The sequence below is a fragment of the Oncorhynchus keta genome, unplaced genomic scaffold, assembly GCF_023373465.1.
Source record: "Oncorhynchus keta strain PuntledgeMale-10-30-2019 unplaced genomic scaffold, Oket_V2 Un_contig_1553_pilon_pilon, whole genome shotgun sequence".
Taxonomy (NCBI): domain Eukaryota; kingdom Metazoa; phylum Chordata; class Actinopteri; order Salmoniformes; family Salmonidae; genus Oncorhynchus; species Oncorhynchus keta.
Window position 1 is genome coordinate 95,570 of NW_026279375.1, and position 23,774 is coordinate 119,343.

The 23,774-nt window shown below is 47.1% G+C and overlaps 1 protein-coding gene and 1 long non-coding RNA gene across 2 annotated transcripts; both read right to left on the reverse strand.

Annotated features, from left to right (window-relative positions):
- Positions 1–2,643: 2,643 nt before the first annotated feature.
- LOC127919018 (uncharacterized) lies at positions 2,644–4,269 on the reverse strand. Its single transcript, XR_008101681.1, has 2 exons — positions 4,056–4,269; positions 2,644–4,012 (listed from the first exon to the last, which is right to left on the reverse strand). It is a non-coding gene; the product is annotated as an uncharacterized LOC127919018 (long non-coding RNA).
- Positions 4,270–6,178: 1,909 nt separating this feature from the next.
- On the reverse strand, positions 6,179–23,182 carry LOC127919015 (nuclear pore complex protein DDB_G0274915-like; the record flags this gene model as incomplete). Its single annotated transcript, XM_052502362.1, has 4 exons — positions 6,179–6,274; positions 6,345–6,422; positions 6,509–8,130; positions 22,958–23,182. Coding segments are annotated over 2 exons (1,549 nt in total), but the record flags the coding sequence as incomplete, so codon positions are not given.
- Between the last annotated feature and the right edge of the window lie 592 nt (positions 23,183–23,774).

Here is a 23,774-nt window from a genome sequence, read left to right on the forward strand (position 1 = left end):
TATAGATGGAATGGTCCGGTAACAGGTTATAGATGGAATGGTCTGGTAACAGGTTATAGATGGAATAACCATTTCCTGGTTGTTGTTGTTGGTACATATTTCCTGGTTGTTGTTGTTGGTACATATTTCCTGGTTGTTGTTGTGTTGTTACATTGCACTTCTCCTTTTACAAGTTACTTCCAGGTTGAAATATCACAATATTTAAGCATCAGGTTGAAATGGGGAAAATAATGTACCTGTGAAAATAGCTCGCCAATATCGTCTGATGTACAGTTGAAGTAGGAAGTTTACATACACCTTAGCCAAATAAATTTAAACTCAGTTTTTCACAATTTCTCCAATTTAATCCAAGTAAAAATCCCTGTTTTAGGTCAGTTAGGATCACCACTTTATTTTAAGAATGTGAAATGTCAGAATAATAGTAGAGAGAAAGATTTATTTAAGCTTTTATTTCTTTCATCACATTCCCAGTGGGTCAGAAGTTTAACTTGGGTCAAACGTTTTGGGTAGCCTTCCACAATCTTCCCACAATAAATTGGGTGAATTTTTGCTCATTCCTCGTGACAGTAATCTGTCTGTAAACAATTGTTGGAAAAATGACTTGTGTCATGCACGAAGTAGATGGAATACCTAGGATAGGGTAAGTAAGGGTAAGTAATCCTTCTCACCCCCCCCCCCCAAAAAAAAGATTTAGATGCAAGTGGCTGTTCCACTGGATGTCATAAGGTGTATGCACCAATTTGTAAGTCGCTCTGGATAAGAGCGCGTCTGCTAAATGACTTAAATGTAAATGTAATGTCCTGACCGACTTGCCAAAACTATAGTTTGTCAACAAGAAATGTGAAGTGGTTGAAAAACAAGTTTGAATGACTCCAACCTAAGTGTATGTAAACTTCTGACTTCAACTGTATGTATTTAATGTATTATATGAACGGTGATATTATTATTATTATTATTATTATTATATATTATTATATTATTATGAACGGTGACCATCAGAAAACACATTTAAGTCCTGTTTTAAATTAGATTTTTTCCCAGCATGCTCCACGTATGCCATTTTAAATATGGCTTCCAGTACTGCTTTACCTTCAGGTATTTATGGTGCATCTGACAGTCTCTGTACAGAGTACCACAGTACAGTCATAGGACCCAATAACAGGGAAATGGTTCAGATTTTTCCCAGAATACAGTTCAGGATCTTAAAATAAGGGCTGTGTAAATCTCTCTTGACAAGGTGATTCTTTAAATAAAATATAGGTTGCCTTTATTAACCCCCCACACACAAAAAAACAAAGAAATGCTAATTAGCTGCTAATGTGGCTATCATAAAGAACTACACATACCATGATGATCTGGACAAGAGACTAACTAATCGAGACAAAGGTAAGAATCTCTGTATTAACCATCTAATGTTAGCTAAATGTAGTTATTAATAAATTGGCTACATTTAATTTAAATGGACAATTCTGCCGAACTGTCTTGTGTAAGTTTTTAATTGACACAATACCTGTTAGCAAAGGTGTCAGCTGGAGATGACGTGCAGGAGCATGCTGGGATTTGTAGTTGTGCATGTCTACTTTGATGATAATTAGCATTTTCAAATCAGAGTAAACGGAGCCGAATATATTGATAAAAGTCACCGTGTCCGAGAGAGATTAACATGGTGGAAAAATGATTGGAACCATTTCCCTATTTGACCGCTAGGTTTTATGGGAATTATGACACCACTATGGGGCTCTATAAATCAATGATGTGTATGAACCCTGGATGGCTGACAAAGGGGCGCTGTATTGAAGCCACCGGCAGCCATCTTGGCTCTCCTTAATGATGTGTATAAACCCTGGATGGCTGACAAAGGGGCGCTGTATTGAAGCCACCGGCAGCCATCTTGGCTCTCCTTAATGATGTGTATAAACCCTGGATGGCTGACAGGGGGGTGCTGTATTGAACCCACCGGCAGCCATCTTGGCTCTCCTTAATGATGTGTATAAACCCTGGATGGCTGACAAAGGGGCGCTGTATTGAAGCCACCGGCAGCCATCTTGGCTCTCCTTAATGATGTGTATAAACCCTGGATGGCTGACAAAGGGGCGCTGTATTGAAGCCACCGGCAGCCATCTTGGCTCTCCTTAATGATGTGTATAAACCCTGGATGGCTGACAAAGGGGCGCTGTATTGAAGCCACCGGCAGCCATCTTGGCTCTCCTTAATGATGTGTATAAACCCTGGATGGCTGACAGGGGGGTGCTGTATTGAAGCCACCGGCAGCCATCTTGGCTCTCCTTAATGATGTGTATAAACCCTGGATGGCTGACAGGGGGGTGCTGTATTGAAGCCACCGGCAGCCATCTTGGCTCTCCTTAATGATGTGTATAAATCCTGGATGGCTGACAGGGTGGTGCTGTATTGAAGCCACCGGCAGCCATCTTGGCTCTCCTTAATGATGTGTATAAACCCTGGATGGCTGACGGGGGGGTGCTGTATTGAAGCCACCGGCAGCCATCTTGGCTCTCCTTAATGTGTATAAACCCTGGATGGCTGACAGGGGGTGCTGTATTGAAGCCACCGGCAGCCATCTTGGCTCTCAATTGTAAATAATATGTTGGAAGATATAGAAATCCATTTACTAATGTCACAACATTCATTTCTGACACGTTTATTCCATTAAACACCTTAAAATGTATCATTTTACACATGTGAGCTACACTAAAAATAAATAAACGTCCCCACCCCCCCTCCCCCTTAAAAATACTAATGTTACTGTCCCAAACTACAACAACAACAAGTACTGAAATACATGTAATTTGGTCCTCGAAACCTTTAATTGAAATGCTGTAGAATTCCATTCAATCCTATGGAGGACTGTCAAAATGGCCGACCAGTGGCTTAAAGCCTCTAAATGGCCAAAACAAAGCAATCAACAGTCCAGAGTTTATATACACGTCGTTGGTTACAGATGCAGTCACGAGCTAAATCCAACTGAACAAAAACAATGGGAACGCCGTTGCCATGGAAACGCGTCGGGGGGTTAAGATCCCTAAGCTTCCTCATTGTCCCTCCCCCCCTACCTAAATCAAAACAATGGGAACGCCGTTGTCATGGAAACGCGTCGGGGGTTAAGATCCCTAAGCTTCCTCATTGTCCCTCCCCCCCCACCCCAAAGCTAAATCAAAACAATGGGAACACCGTTGCCATGGAAACGCGTCGGGGGGTTAAGATCCCTAAGCTTCCTCATTGCCCCCCCCCTCCTACCCCAAAGCTAAATTAGCCTACATTTAAGCTATTGTCTATTTCACACGATGTTGAGGTATAATGCTTGTGTGGACGTTAACATCAACTCATGTCATCGTCACCAATCAAGTGCATTCGTTTTTTTGTTTTTTTAAACGACATGACTACTACCATCAACGATTTCTGTATGCTAGCTATGCTACCAGCTTATACGGATGGGAGTTAGCATTTAGCGGTCACCTCTTCTTCTAAACCTGAAAAAGGGAAAACAGTCCAATATATCAGGACTTAAGTAACTACACCGTGACAGATATGACAAATGATCGTCTTTTGTTAGATTAGATGTGTTGAATGGGCACCAATCTGGTCTTTGATCCTCTTTTGTTAGATTAGATGTGTTGAATGGGCACCAATCTGGTCTTTGATCCTCTTTTGTTAGATTAGATGTGTTGAATGGGCACCAATCTGGTCTTTGATCCTCTTTTGTTAGATTAGATGTGTTGAATGGGCACCAATCTGGTCATTTTACAACGTCAACGCGTTCCTAAGCAACTGTAGTAGTACTGTGGTTCCGTGGACAACATGCAACGTCACGGGAGACAGACCGGCACGAACACACACATGGAACATATTAACGTTTCACACACACACAGAACATGCCTCCTATTAACGTTACACACACACACACACACACACACACACACACACACACACACACACACACACACACACACACACACACACACACACACACACACACACACACACAACATGCCTCCTATTAACGTTTTCACACACACACACACACACACACACAGAACATATTAACGTTTCACACACACACACAGAACATGCCTCATATTAACGTTTCACACACACACAGAACATATTAACGTTTCACACACACACACACACACAGAACATGCCTCATATTAACGTTTCACACACACACAGAACATATTAACGTTTCACACACACACACACACAAACATATTAACGTTTCACACACACACAGAACATATTAACGTTTCACACACACACACACACAAACATGCCTCATATTAACGTTTCACACACACACAGAACATATTAACGTTTCACACAACACACACACTTCTCGCTCAGATCAGAAGGACGGTTCATAGTGACTTGTCAACCAATCAACCAGGTTCCCCCGCCCCCCAAGGTTAGGGCATTCATCAGAAGGACGGTTCATAGTGACTTATCAACCAGGTTCCCCCGCCCCCCAGGGTCAGGGCATTCATCGGAAGGACGGTTCATAGTGACTTATCAACCAGGTTCCCCCGCCCCCAAGGTCAGGGCATTCATCAGAAGGACGGTTCATAGTGACTTATCAACCAGGTTCCCCCGCCCCCAAGGTCAGGGCATTCATCAGAAGGACGGTTCATAGTGACTTATCAACCAGGTTCCCCCGCCCCCAAGGTCAGGCCATTCATCAGAAGGACGGTTCATAGTGACTTATCAACCAGGTTCCCCCGCCCCCAGGGTATTCATCGGAAGGACGGTTCATAGTGACTTATCAACCAGGTTCCCCCGCCCCCAAGGTTAGGGTATTCATCAGAAGGACGGTTCATAGTGACTTATCAACCAGGTTCCCCCGCCCCCAGGGTCAGGGTATTCATCAGAAGGAGGGTTCATAGTGACTTATCAACCAGGTTCCCCCGCCCCCAAGGTTAGGGCATTCATCAGAAGGACGGTTCATAGTGACTTGTCAACCAATCAACCAGGTTCCCCGCCCCCAGGGTTAGGGTATTCATCAGAAGGAGGGTTCATAGTGACTTATCAACCAGGTTCCCCCGCCCCCAGGGTCAGGGTATTCATCAGAAGGAGGGTTCATAGTGACTTATCAACCAGGTTCCCCCGCCCCCAGGGTCAGGCCATTCATCAGAAGGACGGTTCATAGTGACTTGTCAACCAGGTTCCCCCCGCCCCCAAGGCCAGGCCATTCATCAGAAGGACGGTTCATAGTGACTTGTCAACCAATCAACCAGGTTCCCCCGCCCCCCAGGGTCAGGGCATTCATCGGAAGGACGGTTCATAGTGACTTATCAACCAGGTTCCCCCGCCCCCCAGGGTCAGGCCATTCATCGGAAGGACGGTTCATAGTGACTTATCAACCAGGTTCCCCCGCCCCCCAGGGTCAGGCCATTCATCGGAAGGAGGACTTGATGGACAGCATGACGGTGACGTCACTGACGTGAACACTGCTACATTACATTCAACCCCCTCCGTCTCTCCTGGTTACCTAGGAGACAGGCCCTCCGTCTCTCCTGGTTACCTAGGAGACAGAGACAGGCCCTCCGTCTCTCCTGGTTACCTAGGAGACAGAGACAGGCCCTCCGTCTCTCCTGGTTACCTAGGAGACAGAGACAGGCCCTCCGTCTCTCCTGGTTACCTAGGAGACAGAGACAGGCCCTCCGTCTCTCCTGGTTACCTAGGAGACAGAGACAGGCCCTCCGTCTCTCCTGGTTACCTAGGAGACAGAGACAGGCCCTCCGTCTCTCCTGGTTACCTAGGAGACAGAGACAGGCCCTCCGTCTCTCCTGGTTACCTAGGAGACAGAGACAGGCCCTCAGTCTCTCCTGGTTACCTAGGAGACAGAGACAGGCCCTCAGTCTCTCCTGGTTACCTAGGAGACAGAGACAGGCCCTCAGTCTCTCCTGGTTACCTAGGAGACAGAGACAGGCCCTCCGTCTCTCCTGGTTACCTAGGAGACAGAGACAGGCCCTCCGTCTCTCCTGGTTACCTAGGAGACAGAGACAGGCCCTCCGTCTCTCCTGGTTACCTAGGAGACAGAGACAGGCCCTCCGTCTCTCCTGGTTACCTAGGAGACAGAGACAGGCCCTCCGTCTCTCCTGGTTACCTAGGAGACAGAGACAGGCCCTCCGTCTCTCCTGGTTACCTAGGAGACAGAGACAGGCCCTCAGTCTCTCCTGGTTACCTAGGAGACAGAGACAGGCCCTCCGTCTCTCCTGGTTACCTAGGAGACAGAGACAGGCCCTCCGTCTCTCCTGGTTACCTAGGAGACAGAGACAGGCCCTCAGTCTCTCCTGGTTACCAGAGACAGGCCCTCAGTCTCTCCTGGTTACCTAGGAGACAGAGACAGGCCCTCAGTCTCTCCTGGTTACCTAGGAGACAGAGACAGGCCCTCAGTCTCTCCTGGTTACCTAGAGACAGTTACCTAGGAGACAGGCCCTCAGTCTCTCCTGGTTACCTAGGAGACAGAGACGGGCCCTCAGTCTCTCCTGGTTACCTAGGAGACAGAGACAGGCCCTCAGTCTCTCCTGGTTACCGAGGAGACAGAGACAGGCCCTCCGTCTCTCCTGATTACCTAGGAGACCAGAGACGGGCCCTCAGTCTCTCCTGATTACCTAGGAGACAGAGACAGGCCCCCAGTCTCTCCTGATTACCTAGGAGACAGAGATGGGCCCTCCCATCTCCAACCCAGAGTGAATCTACCGCAGATCTGTCTCCTCCGGTGTTGTTTTGAGGAGGTGAGTAGAGAGGACTTGAAGGCTCTCAGGAGATTCGGCCCCAGTCAGTGTTTCAGATCAGATCTTGTATAGGAGACTGGTGGTGTAGTTAAAGGTGAAGCTGGGTGGAGCTCTGCTCCTAGTAGCAGACTGATGGACGGTAGGGTCGAGGTACTGCTCTGGGGTTATAGCGCCCCCAGTGGTAGGGTCTAGGTACTGCTCTGGGGTTATAGCGCCCCCAGTGGTAGGGTCGAGGTACTGCGCTGGGGTTATAGCGCCCCCAGTGGAAGGGTCTATGTACTGCGCTGGCGTTATAGCGCCCCCAGTGGTAGGGTCTAGGCCCGTCTCTGGGGTTATAGCGCCCCCAGTGGTAGGGTCTAGGCCCGTCTCTGGGGTTATAGCGCCCCCAGTGGTAGAGTCTATGCCAGTCTCTGGGGTTATAGCGCACCCAGTGGTAGAGTCTAGGCCCGTCTCTGGGGTTATAGCGCCCCCAGTGGTAGGGTCTAGGCCCGTCTCTGGGGTTATAGCGCCCCCAGTGGTAGGGTCTAGGCCCGTCTCTGGGGTTATAGCGCCCCCAGTGGTAGGGTCTAGGCCCGTCTCTGGGGTTATAGCGCCCCCAGTGGTAGGGTCTAGGCCCGTCTCTGGGGTTATAGCGCCCCCAGTGGTAGGGTCTAGGCCCGTCTCTGAGGTTATAGTGCCCCCAGTGGTAGGGTCTAGGCCCGTCTCTGAGGTTATAGCGCCCCCAGTGGTAGGCTCTATGCCCGTCTCTGGGGTTATAGCGCCCCCAGTGGTAGGGTCTAGGTACTGCCCTGTATTCACTCTGCCTCCAGTATTAGACTCAGGGTCTTGTTGGTCTACAGCACCCCCTGTGGTAGGGTCTAGGTACTGCTCTGAGTTTATAGTGCCCCCAGTGGTAGGGTCTAGTATGTTGTTAGCTTCCAGGTCCTGCTGTGTGGTTCCAGGCGTGTTCTCCTTCTCCAGGTGGGGTTGTGTAGTAACAGCTCCTCCGGAGGTACTGTCCAGGTAGTGCTGTGTGATCAGCTGACTCAGGTACATCAGGATGGAACAGTCGTCTTCCCCAAGCCTGAGCTGATCCCTCAGGAAGCCTCTCGTCCTCTCCTCCACTTCCTGTCTCTCCTCCAGGTGGCTGATGGGAAGGTGGAGGTGATGCGTAAAGCTAAGGAGGAAGGCCCGGGAAGCCAGTCCACTGAGCACGTTCTGGAGATGAAGGAAGTAGGTTGAACCTCGACGCAGACGGGTTCGGTGGTCCGCCACGTTGGCCAGGAGGGTTCCGCGGTAGCCGGGGCAACGGAGGGTCTTCCGGTCGGCGTCCAGGACGGAGATGTAACGGCTGTAGCGAGACAGAGAGCAGAGCATGCTGGTCCCCACCGGAGACGCCATCCTGGGAGGGAAAGAGGGAGGAGAACTTCAGTCTGAGTGAGATGCAAAGCGCCTCGTGAAAGTCTAGACAGATTTTATATTGATCAATGGGGGAAAACCCAAATAAATGCACTTTTTATACTTTAATTTAAGGCTGCAAAATGAGAACTATGCTCATTAGGCTGTCTGTATGAGTAGGAGCTAGGAGGCATGTCTACTGTATATAGGGTAGGAGGAGGCATGTCTACTGTATATAGGGTAGGAGGAGGCATGTCTACTGTATATAGGGTAGGAGGCATGTCTACTGTATATAGGGTAGGAGGCATGTCTACTGTATATAGGGTAGGAGGAGGCATGTCTACTGTATATAGGGTAGGAGGCATGTCTACTGTATTTAGGGTAGGAGGCATGTCTACTGTATATAGGGTAGGAGGCATGTCTACTGTATATAGGGTAGGAGGCATGTCTACTGTATATAGGGTAGGAGGAGGCATGTCTACTGTATATAGGGTAGGAGGCATGTCTACTGTATATAGGGTAGGAGGCATGTCTACTGTATATAGGGTAGGAGGCATGTCTACTGTATATAGGGTAGGAGGCATGTCTACTGTATATAGGGTAGGAGGCATGTCTACTGTATATAGGGTAGGAGGCATGTCTACTGTATATAGGGTAGGAGGCATGTCTACTGTATATAGGGTAGGAGGAGGCATGTCTACTGTATATAGGGTAGGAGGAGGCATGTCTACTGTATATAGGGTAGGAGGAGGCATGTCTACTGTATATAGGGTAGGAGGAGGCATGTCTACTGTATATAGGGTAGGAGGAGGCATGTCTACTGTATATAGGGTAGGAGGAGGCATGTCTACTGTATATAGGGTAGGAGGAGGCATGTCTACTGTATATAGGGTAGGAGGCATGTCTACTGTATATAGGGTAGGAGGAGGCATGTCTACTGTATATAGGGTAGGAGGAGGCATGTCTACTGTATATAGGGTAGGAGGAGGCATGTCTACTGTATATAGGGTAGGAGGAGGCATGTCTACTGTATATAGGGTAGGAGGAGGCATGTCTACTGTATATAGGGTAGGAGGAGGCATGTCTACTGTATATAGGGTAGGAGGAGGCATGTCTACTGTATATAGGGTAGGAGGAGGCATGTCTACTGTATATAGGGTAGGAGGAGGCATGTCTACTGTATATAGGGTAGGAGGCATGTCTACTGTATATAGGGTAGGAGGAGGCATGTCTACTGTATATAGGGTAGGAGGCATGTCTACTGTATATAGAGTAGGAGGCATGTCTACTGTATATAGGGTAGGAGAGGCATGTCTACTGTATATAGGGTAGGAGGAGGCATGTCTACTGTATATATAGGGTAGGAGGAGGCATGTCTACTGTATATAGGGTAGGAGGAGGCATGTCTACTGTATATAGGGTAGGAGGCATGTCTACTGTATATAGGGTAGGAGGAGGCATGTCTACTGTATATAGGGTAGGAGGAGGAGGCATGTCTACTGTATATAGGGTAGGAGGAGGCATGTCTACTGTATATAGGGTAGGAGGAGGCATGTCTACTGTATATAGGGTAGGAGGCATGTCTACTGTATATAGGGTAGGAGGCATGTCTACTGTATATAGGGTAGGAGGAGGCATGTCTACTGTATATAGGGTAGGAGGAGGCATGTCTACTGTATATAGGGTAGGAGGCATGTCTACTGTATATAGGGTAGGAGGAGGCATGTCTACTGTATATAGGGTAGGAGGCATGTCTACTGTATATAGGGTAGGAGGAGGCATGTCTACTGTATATAGGGTAGGAGGCATGTCTACTGTATATAGGGTAGGAGGCATGTCTACTGTATATAGGGTAGGAGGAGGAGGCATGTCTACTGTATATAGGGTAGGAGGCATGTCTACTGTATATAGGGTAGGAGGCATGTCTACTGTATATAGGGTAGGAGGAGGCATGTCTACTGTATATAGGGTAGGAGGAGGCATGTCTACTGTATATAGGGTAGGAGGCATGTCTACTGTATATAGGGTAGGAGGAGGCATGTCTACTGTATATAGGGTAGGAGACATGTCTACTGTATATAGGGTAGGAGGCATGTCTACTGTATATAGGGTAGGAGGAGGCATGTCTACTGTATATAGGGTAGGAGGCATGTCTACTGTATATAGGGTAGGAGGAGGCATGTCTACTGTATATAGGGTAGGAGGCATGTCTACTGTATATAGGGTAGGAGGCATGTCTACTGTATATAGGGTAGGAGGCATGTCTACTGTATATAGGGTAGGAGGCATGTCTACTGTATATAGGGTAGGAGGAGGCATGTCTACTGTATATAGGGTAGGAGGCATGTCTACTGTATATAGGGTAGGAGGCATGTCTACTGTATATAGGGTAGGAGGAGGCATGTCTACTGTATATAGGGTAGGAGGAGGCATGTCTACTGTATATAGGGTAGGAGGAGGCATGTCTACTGTATATAGGGTAGGAGGCATGTCTACTGTATATAGGGTAGGAGGAGGCATGTCTACTGTATATAGGAGTAGGAAGCATGTCTACTATATATAGGGTAGGAGGAGGCATGTCTACTGTATATAGGGTAGGAGGCATGTCTACTATATATAGGGTAGGAGGAGGCATGTCTACTGTATATAGGGTAGGAGGAGGCATGTCTACTGTATATAGGGTAGGAGGCATGTCTACTGTATATAGGGTAGGAGGAGGCATGTCTACTAGGAGGCATGTCTACTGTATATAGGGTAGGAGGAGGCATGTCTACTGTATATAGGGTAGGAGGCATGTCTACTGTATATATATAGGCATGTAGGAGGAGGCATGTCTACTGTATATAGGGTAGGAGGAGGCATGTCTACTGTATATAGGGTAGGAGGCATGTCTACTGTATATAGGGTAGGAGGCATGTCTACTGTATATAGGGTAGGATAGGCATGTCTACTGTATATAGGGTAGGAGGCATGTCTACTATATATAGGGTGAGGAGGAGGCATGTCTACTGTATATAGGGTAGGAGGAGGCATGTCTACTGTATATAGGGTAGGAGGAGGCATGTCTACTGTATATAGGGTAGGAGGCATGTCTACTGTATATAGGGTAGGAAAATGTTTACTGTATATAGGGTAGGAGGCATGTCTACTGTATATAGGGTAGGAGGAGGCATGTCTACTGTATATAGGGTAGGAGGAGGCATGTCTACTGTATATAGGGTAGGAGGCATGTCTACTGTATATAGGGTAGGAGTCGGCGGCATGTCTACTGTATATAGGGTAGGAGTCATGTCTACTGTATATAGGGTAGGAGGAGGCATGTCTACTGTATATAGGGTAGGAGGAGGCATGTCTACTGTATATAGGGTAGAAGGCATGTCTACTGTATATAGGGTAGGAGGCATGTCTACTGTATATAGGGTAGGAGAATGTCTACTGTATATAGGGTAGGAGGCATGTCTACTGTATATAGGGTAGGAGGCATGTCTACTGTATATAGGGTAGGAGGAAGAGGCATGTCTACTGTATATAGGGTAGGAGGAGGAGGCATGTCTACTGTATATAGGGTAGGAGGAGGAGGCATGTCTACTGTATATAGGGTAGGAGGCATGTCTACTGTATATAGGGTAGGAGGAGGCATGTCTACTGTATATAGGGTAGGAGTCATGTCTACTGTATATAGGGTAGGAGGCATGTCTACTGTATATAGGGTAGGAGGCATGTCTACTGTATATAGGGTAGGAGGCATGTCTACTGTATATAGGGTAGGAGGAGGAGGCATGTCTACTGTATATAGGGTAGGAGGAGGAGGCATGTCTACTGTATATAGGGTAGGAGGAGGAGGCATGTCTACTGTATATAGGAGGAGGCATGTCTACTGAGGAGGCATGTCTACTGTATATAGGGTAGGAGGAGGCATGTCTACTGTATATAGGGTAGGAGGAGGCATGTCTACTGTATATAGGGTAGGAGGAGGCATGTCTACTGTATATAGGGTAGGAGGCATGTCTACTGTATATAGGGTAGGAGGAGGCATGTCTACTGTATATAGGGTAGGAGGAGGCATGTCTACTGTATATAGGGTAGGATAGCATGTCTACTGTATATAGGGTAGGAGGCATGTCTACTGTATATAGGGTAGGAGGCATGTCTACTGTATATAGGGTAGGAGGAGGCATGTCTACTGTATATAGGGTAGGAGGAGACATGTCTACTGTATATAGGGTAGGAGGCATGTCTACTGTATATAGGGTAGGAGGAGGCATGTCTACTGTATATAGGAGTAGGAGGCATGTCTACTGTATATAGGGTAGGAGGAGGCATGTCTACTGTATATAGGGTAGGATAGGCATGTCTACTGTATATAGGTTAGGAGGCATGTCTACTGTATATAGGGTAGGAGGCATGTCTACTGTATATAGGGTAGGAGGAGGCATGTCTACTGTATATAGTAGGTAGGAGGAGGAGGCATGTCTACTGTATATAGGGTAGGGGAGGCATGTCTACTGTATATATATGTCTACTGTATATAGGGTAGGAGGCATGTCTACTGTATATAGGGTAGGAGGAGGCATGTCTATGTCTACTGTATATAGGGTAGGAGGAGGAGGCATGTCTACTGTATATAGGGTAGGAGGCATGTCTACTGTATATAGGGTAGGAGGCATGTCTACTGTATATAGGGTAGGAGGAGGCATGTCTACTGTATATAGGGTAGGAGGCATGTCTACTGTATATAGGGTAGGAGGAGGCATGTCTACTGTATATATGGTAGGAGGCATGTCTACTGTATATAGGGTAGGAGGAGGCATGTCTACTGTATATAGGGTAGGAGGAGGCATGTCTACTGTATATAGGGTAGGAGGAGGAGGCATGTCTACTGTATATAGGGTAGGAGGCATGTCTACTGTATATAGGGTAGGAGGAGGCATGTCTACTGTATATAGGGTAGGAGGCATGTCTACTGTATATAGGGTAGGAGGCATGTCTACTGTATATAGGGTAGGAGGCATGTCTACTGTATATAGGGTAGGAGGCATGTCTACTGTATATAGGGTAGGGAGGCATGTCTACTGTATATAGGGTAGGAGGAGGCATGTCTACTGTATATAGGGTAGGAGGCATGGAGGAGGCATGTCTACTGTATATAGGGTAGGAGGCATGTCTACTGTATATATAGGGTAGGAGGCATGTCTACTGTATATAGGGTAGGAGGCATGTCTACTGTATATAGGGTAGGAGGAAGGAGGCATGTCTACTGTATATAGGGTAGGAGGAGGCATGTCTACTGTATATAGGGTAGGAGGCATGTCTACTGTATATAGGGTAGGAGGCATGTCTACTGTATATAGGGTAGGAGGAGGCATGTCTACTGTATATAGGGTAGGAGGAGGCATGTCTACTGTATATAGGGTAGGAGGAGGAGGCATGTCTACTGTATATAGGGTAGGAGGAGGCATGTCTACTGTATATAGGGTAGGAGGAGGCATGTCTACTGTATATAGGGTAGGAGGCATGTCTACTGTATATAGGGTAGGAGGAGGCATGTCTACTGTATATAGGGTAGGAGGAGGCATGTCTACTGTATATAGGGTAGGAGGCATGTCTACTGTATATAGGGTAGGAGGCATGTCTACTGTATATAGGGTAGGAGGAGGCATGTCTACTGTATATAGGGTAGGAGGAGGCATGTCTACTGTATATAGGGTAGGAGGCATGTCTACTGTATATAGGGTAGGAGGAGGCATGTCTACTGTATATAGGGTAGGAGGAGGCATGTCTACTGTATATAGGGTAGGAGGCATGTCTAGGAGGCACTGTATATAGGGTAGGAGGCATGTCTACTGTATATAGGGTAGGAGGAGGCATGTCTACTGTATATAGGGTAGGAGGCATGTCTACTGTATATAGGGTAGGAGGCATGTCTACTGTATATAGGGTAGGAGGAGGCATGTCTACTGTATATAGGGTAGGAGGCATGTCTACTGTATTTAGGGTAGGAGGCATGTCTACTGTATTTAGGGTAGGAGGAGGCATGTCTACTGTATATAGGGTAGGAGGAGGAGGCATGTCTACTGTATATAGGGTAGGAGGCATGTCTACTGTATATAGGGTAGGAGGAGGAGGCATGTCTACTGTATATAGGGTAGGAGGCATGTCTACTGTATATAGGGTAGGAGGAGGCATGTCTACTGTATATAGGGTAGGAGGCATGTCTACTGTATATAGGGTAGGAGGCATGTCTACTGTATATAGGGTAGGAGGAGGCATGTCTACTGTATATAGAGGCAGGATAGGGAGGAGGCATGTCTACTGTATATAGGGTAGGAGGAGGCATGTCTACTGTATATAGGGTAGGAGGAGGCATGTCTACTGTATATAGGGTAGGAGGAGGCATGTCTACTGTATATAGGGTAGGAGGAGGCATGTCTACTGTATATAGGGTAGGAGGCATGTCTACTGTATATAGGGTAGGAGGCATGTCTACTGTATATAGGGTAGGAGGAGGCATGTCTACTGTATATAGGGTAGGAGGCATGTCTACTGTATATATAGGGTATATAGGAGGAGGCATGTCTACTGTATATAGGGTAGGAGGCATGTCTACTGTATATAGGGTAGGGTAGGAGGAGGCATGTCTACTGTATATAGGGTAGGAGGAGGCATGTCTACTGTATATAGGGTAGGAGGCATGTCTACTGTATATAGGGTAGGAGGAGGCATGTCTACTGTATATAGGGTAGGTAGGCATGTCTACTGTATATAGGGTAGGAGGAGGCATGTCTACTGTATATAGGGTAGGAGGCATGTCTACTGTATATAGGGTAGGAGGCATGTCTACTGTATATAGGGTAGGAGGAGGCATGTCTACTGTATATAGGGTAGGAGAGGCATGTCTACTGTATATAGGGTAGGAGGAGGAGGCATGTCTACTGTATATAGGAGTAGGAGGCATGTCTACTGTATATAGGGTAGGAGGAGGCATGTCTACTGTATATAGGGTAGGAGGAGGCATGTCTACTGTATATAGGGTAGGAGGCATGTCTACTGTATATAGGGTAGGAGGCATGTCTACTGTATATAGGGTAGGAGGAGGAGGCATGTCTACTGTATATAGGGTAGGAGGAGGCATGTCTACTGTATATAGGGTAGGAGGCATGTCTACTGTATATAGGGTAGGAGGCATGTCTACTGTATATAGGGTAGGAGGAGGCATGTCTACTGTATATAGGGTAGGAGGAGGAGGCATGTCTACTGTATATAGGGTAGGGTAGGGAGGCATGTCTACTGTATATAGGGTAGGAGGCATGTCTACTGTATATAGGGTAGGAGGAGGCATGTCTACTGTATATAGGGTAGGAGGAGGCATGTCTACTGTATATAGGGTAGGAGGAGGCATGTCTACTGTATATAGGGTAGGAGGCATGTCTACTGTATATAGGGTAGGAGGCATGTCTACTGTATATAGGGTAGGAGGCATGTCTACTGTATATAGGGTAGGAGGAGGCATGTCTACTGTATATAGGGTAGGAGGAGGCATGTCTACTGTATATAGGGTAGGAGGCATGTCTACTGTATATAGGGTAGGAGGCATGTCTACTGTATATAGGGTAGGAGGCATGTCTACTGTATATAGGGTAGGAGGAGGCATGTCTACTGTATATAGGGTAGGAGGCATGTCTACTGTATATAGGGTAGGAGGCATGTCTACTGTATATAGGGTAGGAGGCATGTCTACTGTATATAGGGTAGGAGGAGGCATGTCTACTGTATATAGGGTAGGAGGCATGTCTACTGTATATAGGGTAGGAGGAGGCATGTCTACTGTATATAGGGTAGGAGGCATGTCTACTGTATATAGGGTAGGAGGCATGTCTACTGTATATAGGGTAGGAGGCATGTCTACTGTATATAGGGTAGGAGGAGGCATGTCTACTGTATATAGGGTAGGAGGCATGTCTACTGTATATAGGGTAGGAGGAGGCATGTCTACTGTATATAGGGTAGGAGGCATGTCTACTGTATATAGGGTAGGAGGAGGCATGTCTACTGTATATAGGGTAGGAGGCATGTCTACTGTATATAGGGTAGGAGGAGGAGGCATGTCTACTGTATATAGGGTAGGAGGCATGTCTACTGTATATAGGGTAGGAGGCATGTCTACTGTATATAGGGTAGGAGGCATGTCTACTGTATATAGGGTAGGAGGCATGTCTACTGTATATAGGGTAGGAGGCATGTCTACTGTATATAGGGTAGGAGGAGGCATGTCTACTGTATATAGGGTAGGAGAGGAGGCATGTCTACTGTATATAGGGTAGGAGGCATGTCTACTGTATATAGGGTAGGAGGCATGTCTACTGTATATAGGGGAGGAGGAGGCATGTCTACTGTATATATGGTAGGAGGAGGCATGTCTACTGTATATAGGGTAGGAGGAGGCATGTCTACTGTATATAGGGTAGGAGGAGGCATGTCTACTGTATATAGGGTAGGAGGCATGTCTACTGTATATAGGGTAGGAGGAGGAGGCATGTCTACTGTATATAGGGTAGGAGGCATGTCTACTGTATATAGGGTAGGAGGCATGTCTACTGTATTTAGGGTAGGAGGAGGAGGCATGTCTACTGTATATAGGGTAGGAGGCATGTCTACTGTATATAGGGTAGGAGGCATGTCTACTGTATATAGGGTAGGAGGAGGCATGTCTACTGTATATAGGGTAGGAGGCATGTCTACTGTATATAGGGTAGGAGGAGGAGGCATGTCTACTGTATATAGGGTAGGAGGCATGTCTACTGTATATAGGGTAGGAGGAGGCATGTCTACTGTATATAGGGTAGGAGGAGGCATGTCTACTGTATATAGGGTAGGAGGACATGTCTACTGTATATAGGGTAGGAGGAGGCATGTCTACTGTATATAGGGTAGGAGGCATGTCTACTGTATATAGGGTAGGAGGAGGCATGTCTACTGTATATAGGGTAGGAGGCATGTCTACTGTATATAGGGTAGGCATGTCTACTGTATATAGGGTAGGAGGAGGCATGTCTACTGTATATAGGGTAGGAGGAGGCATGTCTACTGTATATAGGGTAGGAGGAGGCATGTCTACTGTATATAGGGTAGGAGGCAGGAGGCATGTCTACTGTATATAGGGTAGGAGGCATGTCTACTGTATATAGGGTAGGAGGCATGTCTACTGTATATAGGGTAGGAGGAGGAGGCATGTCTACTGTATATAGGGTAGAGAGGCATGTCTACTGTATATAGGGGAGGCATGTCTACTGTATATAGGGTAGGAGGCATGTCTACTGTATATAGGGTAGGAGGAGGCATGTCTACTGTATATAGGGTAGGAGGCATGTCTACTGTATATAGGGTAGGAGGAGGCATGTCTACTGTATATAGGGTAGGAGGCATGTCTACTGTATATAGGGTAGGAGGAGGAGGCATGTCTACTGTATATAGGGTAGGAGGCATGTCTACTGTATATAGGGTAGGAGGCATGTCTACTGTATATAGGGTAGGAGGAGGCATGTCTACTGTATATAGGGTAGGAGGAGGCATGTCTACTGTATATAGGGTAGGAGGAGGCATGTCTACTGTATATAGGGTAGGAGGCATGTCTACTGTATATAGGGTAGGAGGCATGTCTACTGTATATAGGGTAGGAGGCATGTCTACTGTATATAGGGTAGGAGGAGGCATGTCTACTGTATATAGGGTAGGAGGAGGCATGTCTACTGTATATAGGGTAGGAGGCATGTCTACTGTATATAGGGTAGGAGGAGGCATGTCTACTGTATATAGGGTAGGAGGCATGTCTACTGTATATAGGGTAGGAGGAGGAGGCATGTCTACTGTATATAGGGTAGGAGGCATGTCTACTGTATATAGGGTAGGAGGCATGTCTACTGTATATAGGGTAGGAGGAGGCATGTCTACTGTATATAGGGTAGGAGGCATGTCTACTGTATATAGGGTAGGAGGCATGTCTACTGTATATAGGGTAGGAGGAGGAGGCATGTCTACTGTATATAGGGTAGGAGGCATGTCTACTGTATATAGGGTAGGAGGAGGAGGCATGTCTACTGTATATAGGAGGAGGAGGCATGTCTACTGTATATATAGGGAGGAGGAGGCATGTCTACTGTATATAGGGTAGGAGGAGGCATGTCTACTGTATATAGGGTAGGGAGAGGCATGTCTACTGTATATAGGGTAGGAGGCATGTCTACTGTATATAGGGTAGGAGGCATGTCTACTGTATATAGGGTAGGAGGCATGTCTACTGTATATAGGGTAGGAGGAGGCATGTCTACTGTATATAGGGTAGGAGAGGAGGAGGCATGTCTACTGTATATAGGGTAGGAGGCATGTCTACTGTATTTAGGGTAGGAGGAGGCATGTCTACTGTATATAGGGTAGGAGGCATGTCTACTGTATTTAGGGTAGGAGGAGGAGGCATGTCTACTGTATATAGGGTAGGAGGAGGAGGCATGTCTACTGTATATAGGGTAGGAGGCATGTCTACTGTATATAGGGTAGGAGGCATGTCTACTGTATATAGGGTAGGAGGAGGCATGTCTACTGTATATAGGGTAGGAGGCATGTCTACTGTATATAGGGTAGGAGGAGGCATGTCTACTGTATATATGGTAGGAGGCATGTCTACTGTATATAGGGTAGGAGGAGGCATGTCTACTGTATATAGGGTAGGAGGAGGCATGTCTACTGTATATAGGGTAGGAGGAGGCATGTCTACTGTATATATAGGGTAGGAGGCATGTCTACTGTATATAGGGTAGGAGGAGGCATGTCTACTGTATATAGGGGAGGTCTAGGAGGAGGCATGTCTACTGTATATAGGAGTAGGAGGCATGTCTACTGTATATAGGGTAGGAGGAGGCATGTCTACTGTATATAGGGTAGGAGGCATGTCTACTGTATATAGGGTAGGAGGAGGCATGTCTACTGTATATAGGGTAGGAGGCATGTCTACTGTATATAGGGTAGGAGGCATGTCTACTGTATATAGGAGGAGGCATGTCTACTGTAGGTAGGAGGCATGTCTACTGTATATAGGGTAGGAGGCATGTCTACTGTATATAGGGTAGGAGGAGGAGGCATGTCTACTGTATATAGGGTAGGAGGCATGTCTACTGTATATAGGGTAGGAGGCATGTCTACTGTATATAGGGTAGGAGGCATGTCTACTGTATATAGGGTACTGGAGGAGGCATGTCTACTGTATAGGGTAGGAGGCATGTCTACTGTATATAGGAGGCATGTCTACTGTATATAGGGTAGGAGGCATGTCTACTGTATATAGGGTAGGAGGAGGCATGTCTACTGTATATAGGGTAGGAGGCATGTCTACTGTATATAGGGTAGGAGGGGAGGCATGTCTACTGTATATAGGGTAGGAGGCATGTCTACTGTATATAGGGTAGGAGGAGGCATGTCTACTGTATATAGGGGTAGGAGGAGGCATGTCTACTGTATATAGGGTAGGAGGCATGTCTACTGTATATAGGGTAGGAGGCAGTCTACTGAGGAGGCATGTCTACTGTATATAGGGTAGGAGGAGGCATGTCTACTGTATATAGGGTAGGAGGCATGTCTACTGTATATAGGTAGGAGGAGGCATGTCTACTGTATATAGGGCAGGAGGAGGCATGTCTACTGTATATAGGGTAGGAGGCATGTCTACTGTATATAGGGTAGGATAATGTCTACTGTATATAGGGTAGGAGGCATGTCTACTGTATATAGGGTAGGAGGCATGTCTACTGTATATAGGGTAGGAGGAGGCATGTCTACTGTATATAGGGTAGGAGGAGGAGGCATGTCTACTGTATATAGGGTAGGAGGCATGTCTACTGTATATAGGGTAGGAGGAGGCATGTCTACTGTATTTAGGAGGCATGTCTACTGGAGGGGAGGCATGTCTACTGTATATAGGGTAGGAGGCATGTCTACTGTATATAGGGTAGGAGGCATGTCTACTGTATATATAGGAGGCATGTCTACTGGAGGGAGGCAGGCATGTCTACTGTATATAGGGTAGGAGGCATGTCTACTGTATATAGGGTAGGAGGCATGTCTACTGTATATAGGGTAGGAGGCATGTCTACTGTATATAGGGGTAGGAGGAGGCATGTCTACTGTATATAGGGTAGGAGGCATGTCTACTGTATATAGGGTAGGAGGCATGTCTACTGTATATAGGGTAGGAGGAGGAGGCATGTCTACTGTATATAGGGTAGGAGGCATGTCTACTGTATATAGGGTAGGAGGAGGCATGTCTACTGTATATAGGAGTATATAGGAGGAGGCATGTCTACTGTATATAGGGTAGGAGGCATGTCTACTGTATATAGGGTAGGAGGCATGTCTACTGTATATAGGGTAGGAGGCATGTCTACTGTATATAGGGTAGGAGGAGGCATGTCTACTGTATATAGGGTAGGAGGCATGTCTACTGTATATAGGGTAGGAGGAGGCATGTCTACTGTATATAGGGTAGGAGGAGGAGGCATGTCTACTGTATATAGGGTAGGAGGCATGTCTACTGTATATAGGGTAGGAGGAGGCATGTCTACTGTATATAGGGTAGGAGGAGGCATGTCTACTGTATATAGGGTAGGAGGCATGTCTACTGTATATAGGGCAGGATAGGCATGTCTACTGTATATAGGGTAGGAGGAGGCATGTCTACTGTATATAGGGTAGGAAGGCATGTCTACTGTATATAGGGTAGGAGGCATGTCTACTGTATATAGGGTAGGAGGAGGCATGTCTACTGTATATAGGGTAGGAGGGTAGGAGGCATGTCTACTGTATATAGGGTAGGAGGCATGTCTACTGTATATAGGGTAGGAGGAGGCATGTCTACTGTATATAGGGTAGGAGGAAGAGGCATGTCTACTGTATATAGGGTAGGAGGAAGAGGCATGTCTACTGTATATAGGGTAGGAGGAAGAGGCATGTCTACTGTATATAGGGTAGGAGGAGGAGGCATGTCTACTGTATATAGGGTAGGAAGAGGCATGTCTACTGTATATAGGGTAGGAGGAGGAGGCATGTCTACTGTATATAGGGTAGGAAGAGGCATGTCTACTGTATATAGGGGAGGAGGCATGTCTACTGTATATAGGGGAGGAGGCATGTCTACTGTATAGGGCAGGATAATGTCCTACCGTATATAGGCTAGTTATAACAGGAAGTTCACCGTATATAGGCTAGTTATAACAGGAAGTTGACCGTATATGGGCTCGCTATAACAGGAAGTTGACCGCCCCTTCCTCCTATATAGGCTAGTTATAACAGGAAGTTGACCGTATATGGGCTCGCTATAACAGGAAGTTGACCGTATATGGCCTCCCTTCCTCCTCACCTCGCTATAACAGGAAGTTGACCGTATATGGGCTAGTTATAAAAGGAAGTGTTTCGGGCAAAAGATGCACTGACTGACCCCAGGACTGATGACAGCATCATGTCATGTGACAGCCTGCTGCTGTAGAGCCCCGCCCCTTCCTCCTCACCTCTGCAGTCCTATGAGTTTCCATCTCTGTAGGTCAGAGTTATAACAGGAAGAACACAGGCCCCGCCCCTTCCTCCTCACCTCTGTAGGTCAGAGTTATAACAGGAAGAACACAGGCCCCGCCCCTTCCTCCTCATCTCTGTAGGTCAGAGTTATAACAGGAAGAACACAGGCCCCGCCCCTTCCTCCTCACCTCTGTAGGTCAGAGTTATAACAGGAAGAACACAGGCCCCGCCCCTTCCTCCTCATCTCTGTAGGTCAGAGTTATAACAGGAAGAACACAGGCCCCGCCCCTTCCTCCTCACCTCTGTAGGTCAGAGTTATAACAGGAAGAACACAGGCCCCGCCCCTTCCTCCTCATCTCTGTAGGTCAGAGTTATAACAGGAAGAACACAGGCCCCGCCCCTTCCTCCTCACCTCTGTAGGTCAGTGTTATAACAGGAAGAACACAGGCCCCGCCCCTTCCTCCTCATCTCTGTAGGTCAGAGTTATAACAGGAAGAACACAGGCCCCGCCCCTTCCTCCTCATCTCTGTAGGTCAGAGTTATAACAGGAAGAACACAGGCCCCGCCCCTTTCCTCCTCACCTCTGTAGGTCAGAGTTATAACAGGAAGAACACAGGCCCCGCCCCTTCCTCCTCACCTCTGTAGGTCAGAGTTATAACAGGAAGAACACAGGCCCCGCCCCTTCCGCCTCACCTCTGTAGGTCAGAGTTATAACAGGAAGAACACAGGCCCCGCCCCTTCCTCCTCACCTCTGTAGGTCAGAGTTATAACAGGAAGAACACAGGCCCCGCCCCTTCCTCCTCATCTCTGTAGGTCAGAGTTATAACAGGAAGAACACAGGCCCCGCCCCTTCCTCCTCACCTCTGTAGGTCAGAGTTATAACAGGAAGAACACAGGCCCCGCCCCTTCCTCCTCATCTCTGTAGGTCAGAGTTATAACAGGAAGAACACAGGCCCCGCCCCTTCCTCCTCACCTCTGCAGTCCTATGAGTTTCCATCTCTGTAGGTCAGAGTTATAACAGGAAGAACACAGGCCCCGCCCCTTCCTCCTCACCTCTGTAGGTCAGAGTTATAACAGGAAGAACACAGGCCCCGCCCCTTCCTCCTCACCTCTGTAGGTCAGTGTTATAACAGGAAGAACACAGGCCCCGCCCCTTCCTCCTCACCTCTGTAGGTCAGAGTTATAACAGGAAGAACACAGGCCCCGCCCCTTCCTCCTCACCTCTGTAGGTCAGAGTTATAACAGGAAGAACACAGGCCCCGCCCCTTCCTCCTCACCTCTGCAGTCCTATGAGTTTCCATCTCTGTAGGTCAGTGAGGCTGAAGGGGCAGGAGAGCCAGGGCTGTACCCTCTCCCCACAGCGCCCGGGTCCAGGCACGTAGAGGGCCAGAGCGGACACCAGCCTCCTGACCCTCCCCTCCTCAGATCCCAGGACCACCAGGGTTCGACCACTCAGTAGGGACCACAGGGCATGCAGGGCAAACGGATACTGACGAACAAACCTGGAGGTAGAGACCGAGAGAGAGATGATCACGTTATTGGTCACATACATGTTTTTAGCAATGTTATTGAGGGTGTTTCTAGCTCCAACAGTACAGTAATATCTAATGCTTGTGTTTCTAGCTCCAACAGTCAGTAATATCTAATGCTTGTGTTTCTAGCTCCAACAGTCAGTAATATCTAATGCTTGTGTTTCTAGCTCCAACAGTACAGTAATATATAATGCTTGTGTTTCTAGCTCCAACAGTACAGTAATATCTAATGCTTGTGTTTCTAGCTCCAACAGTACAGTAATATCTAATGCTTGTGTTTCTAGCTCCAACAGTACAGTAATATATAATGCTTGTGTTTCTAGCTCCAACAGTACAGTAATATATAATGCTTGTGTTTCTAGCTCCAACAGTACAGTAATATCTAATGCTTGTGTTTCTAGCTCCAACAGTCAGTAATATATAATGCTTGTGTTTCTAGCTCCAACAGTACAGTAATATCTAATGCTTGTGTTTCTAGCTCCAACAGTACAGTAATATATAATGCTTGTGTTTCTAGCTCCAACAGTCAGTAATATATAATGCTTGTGTTTCTAGCTCCAAC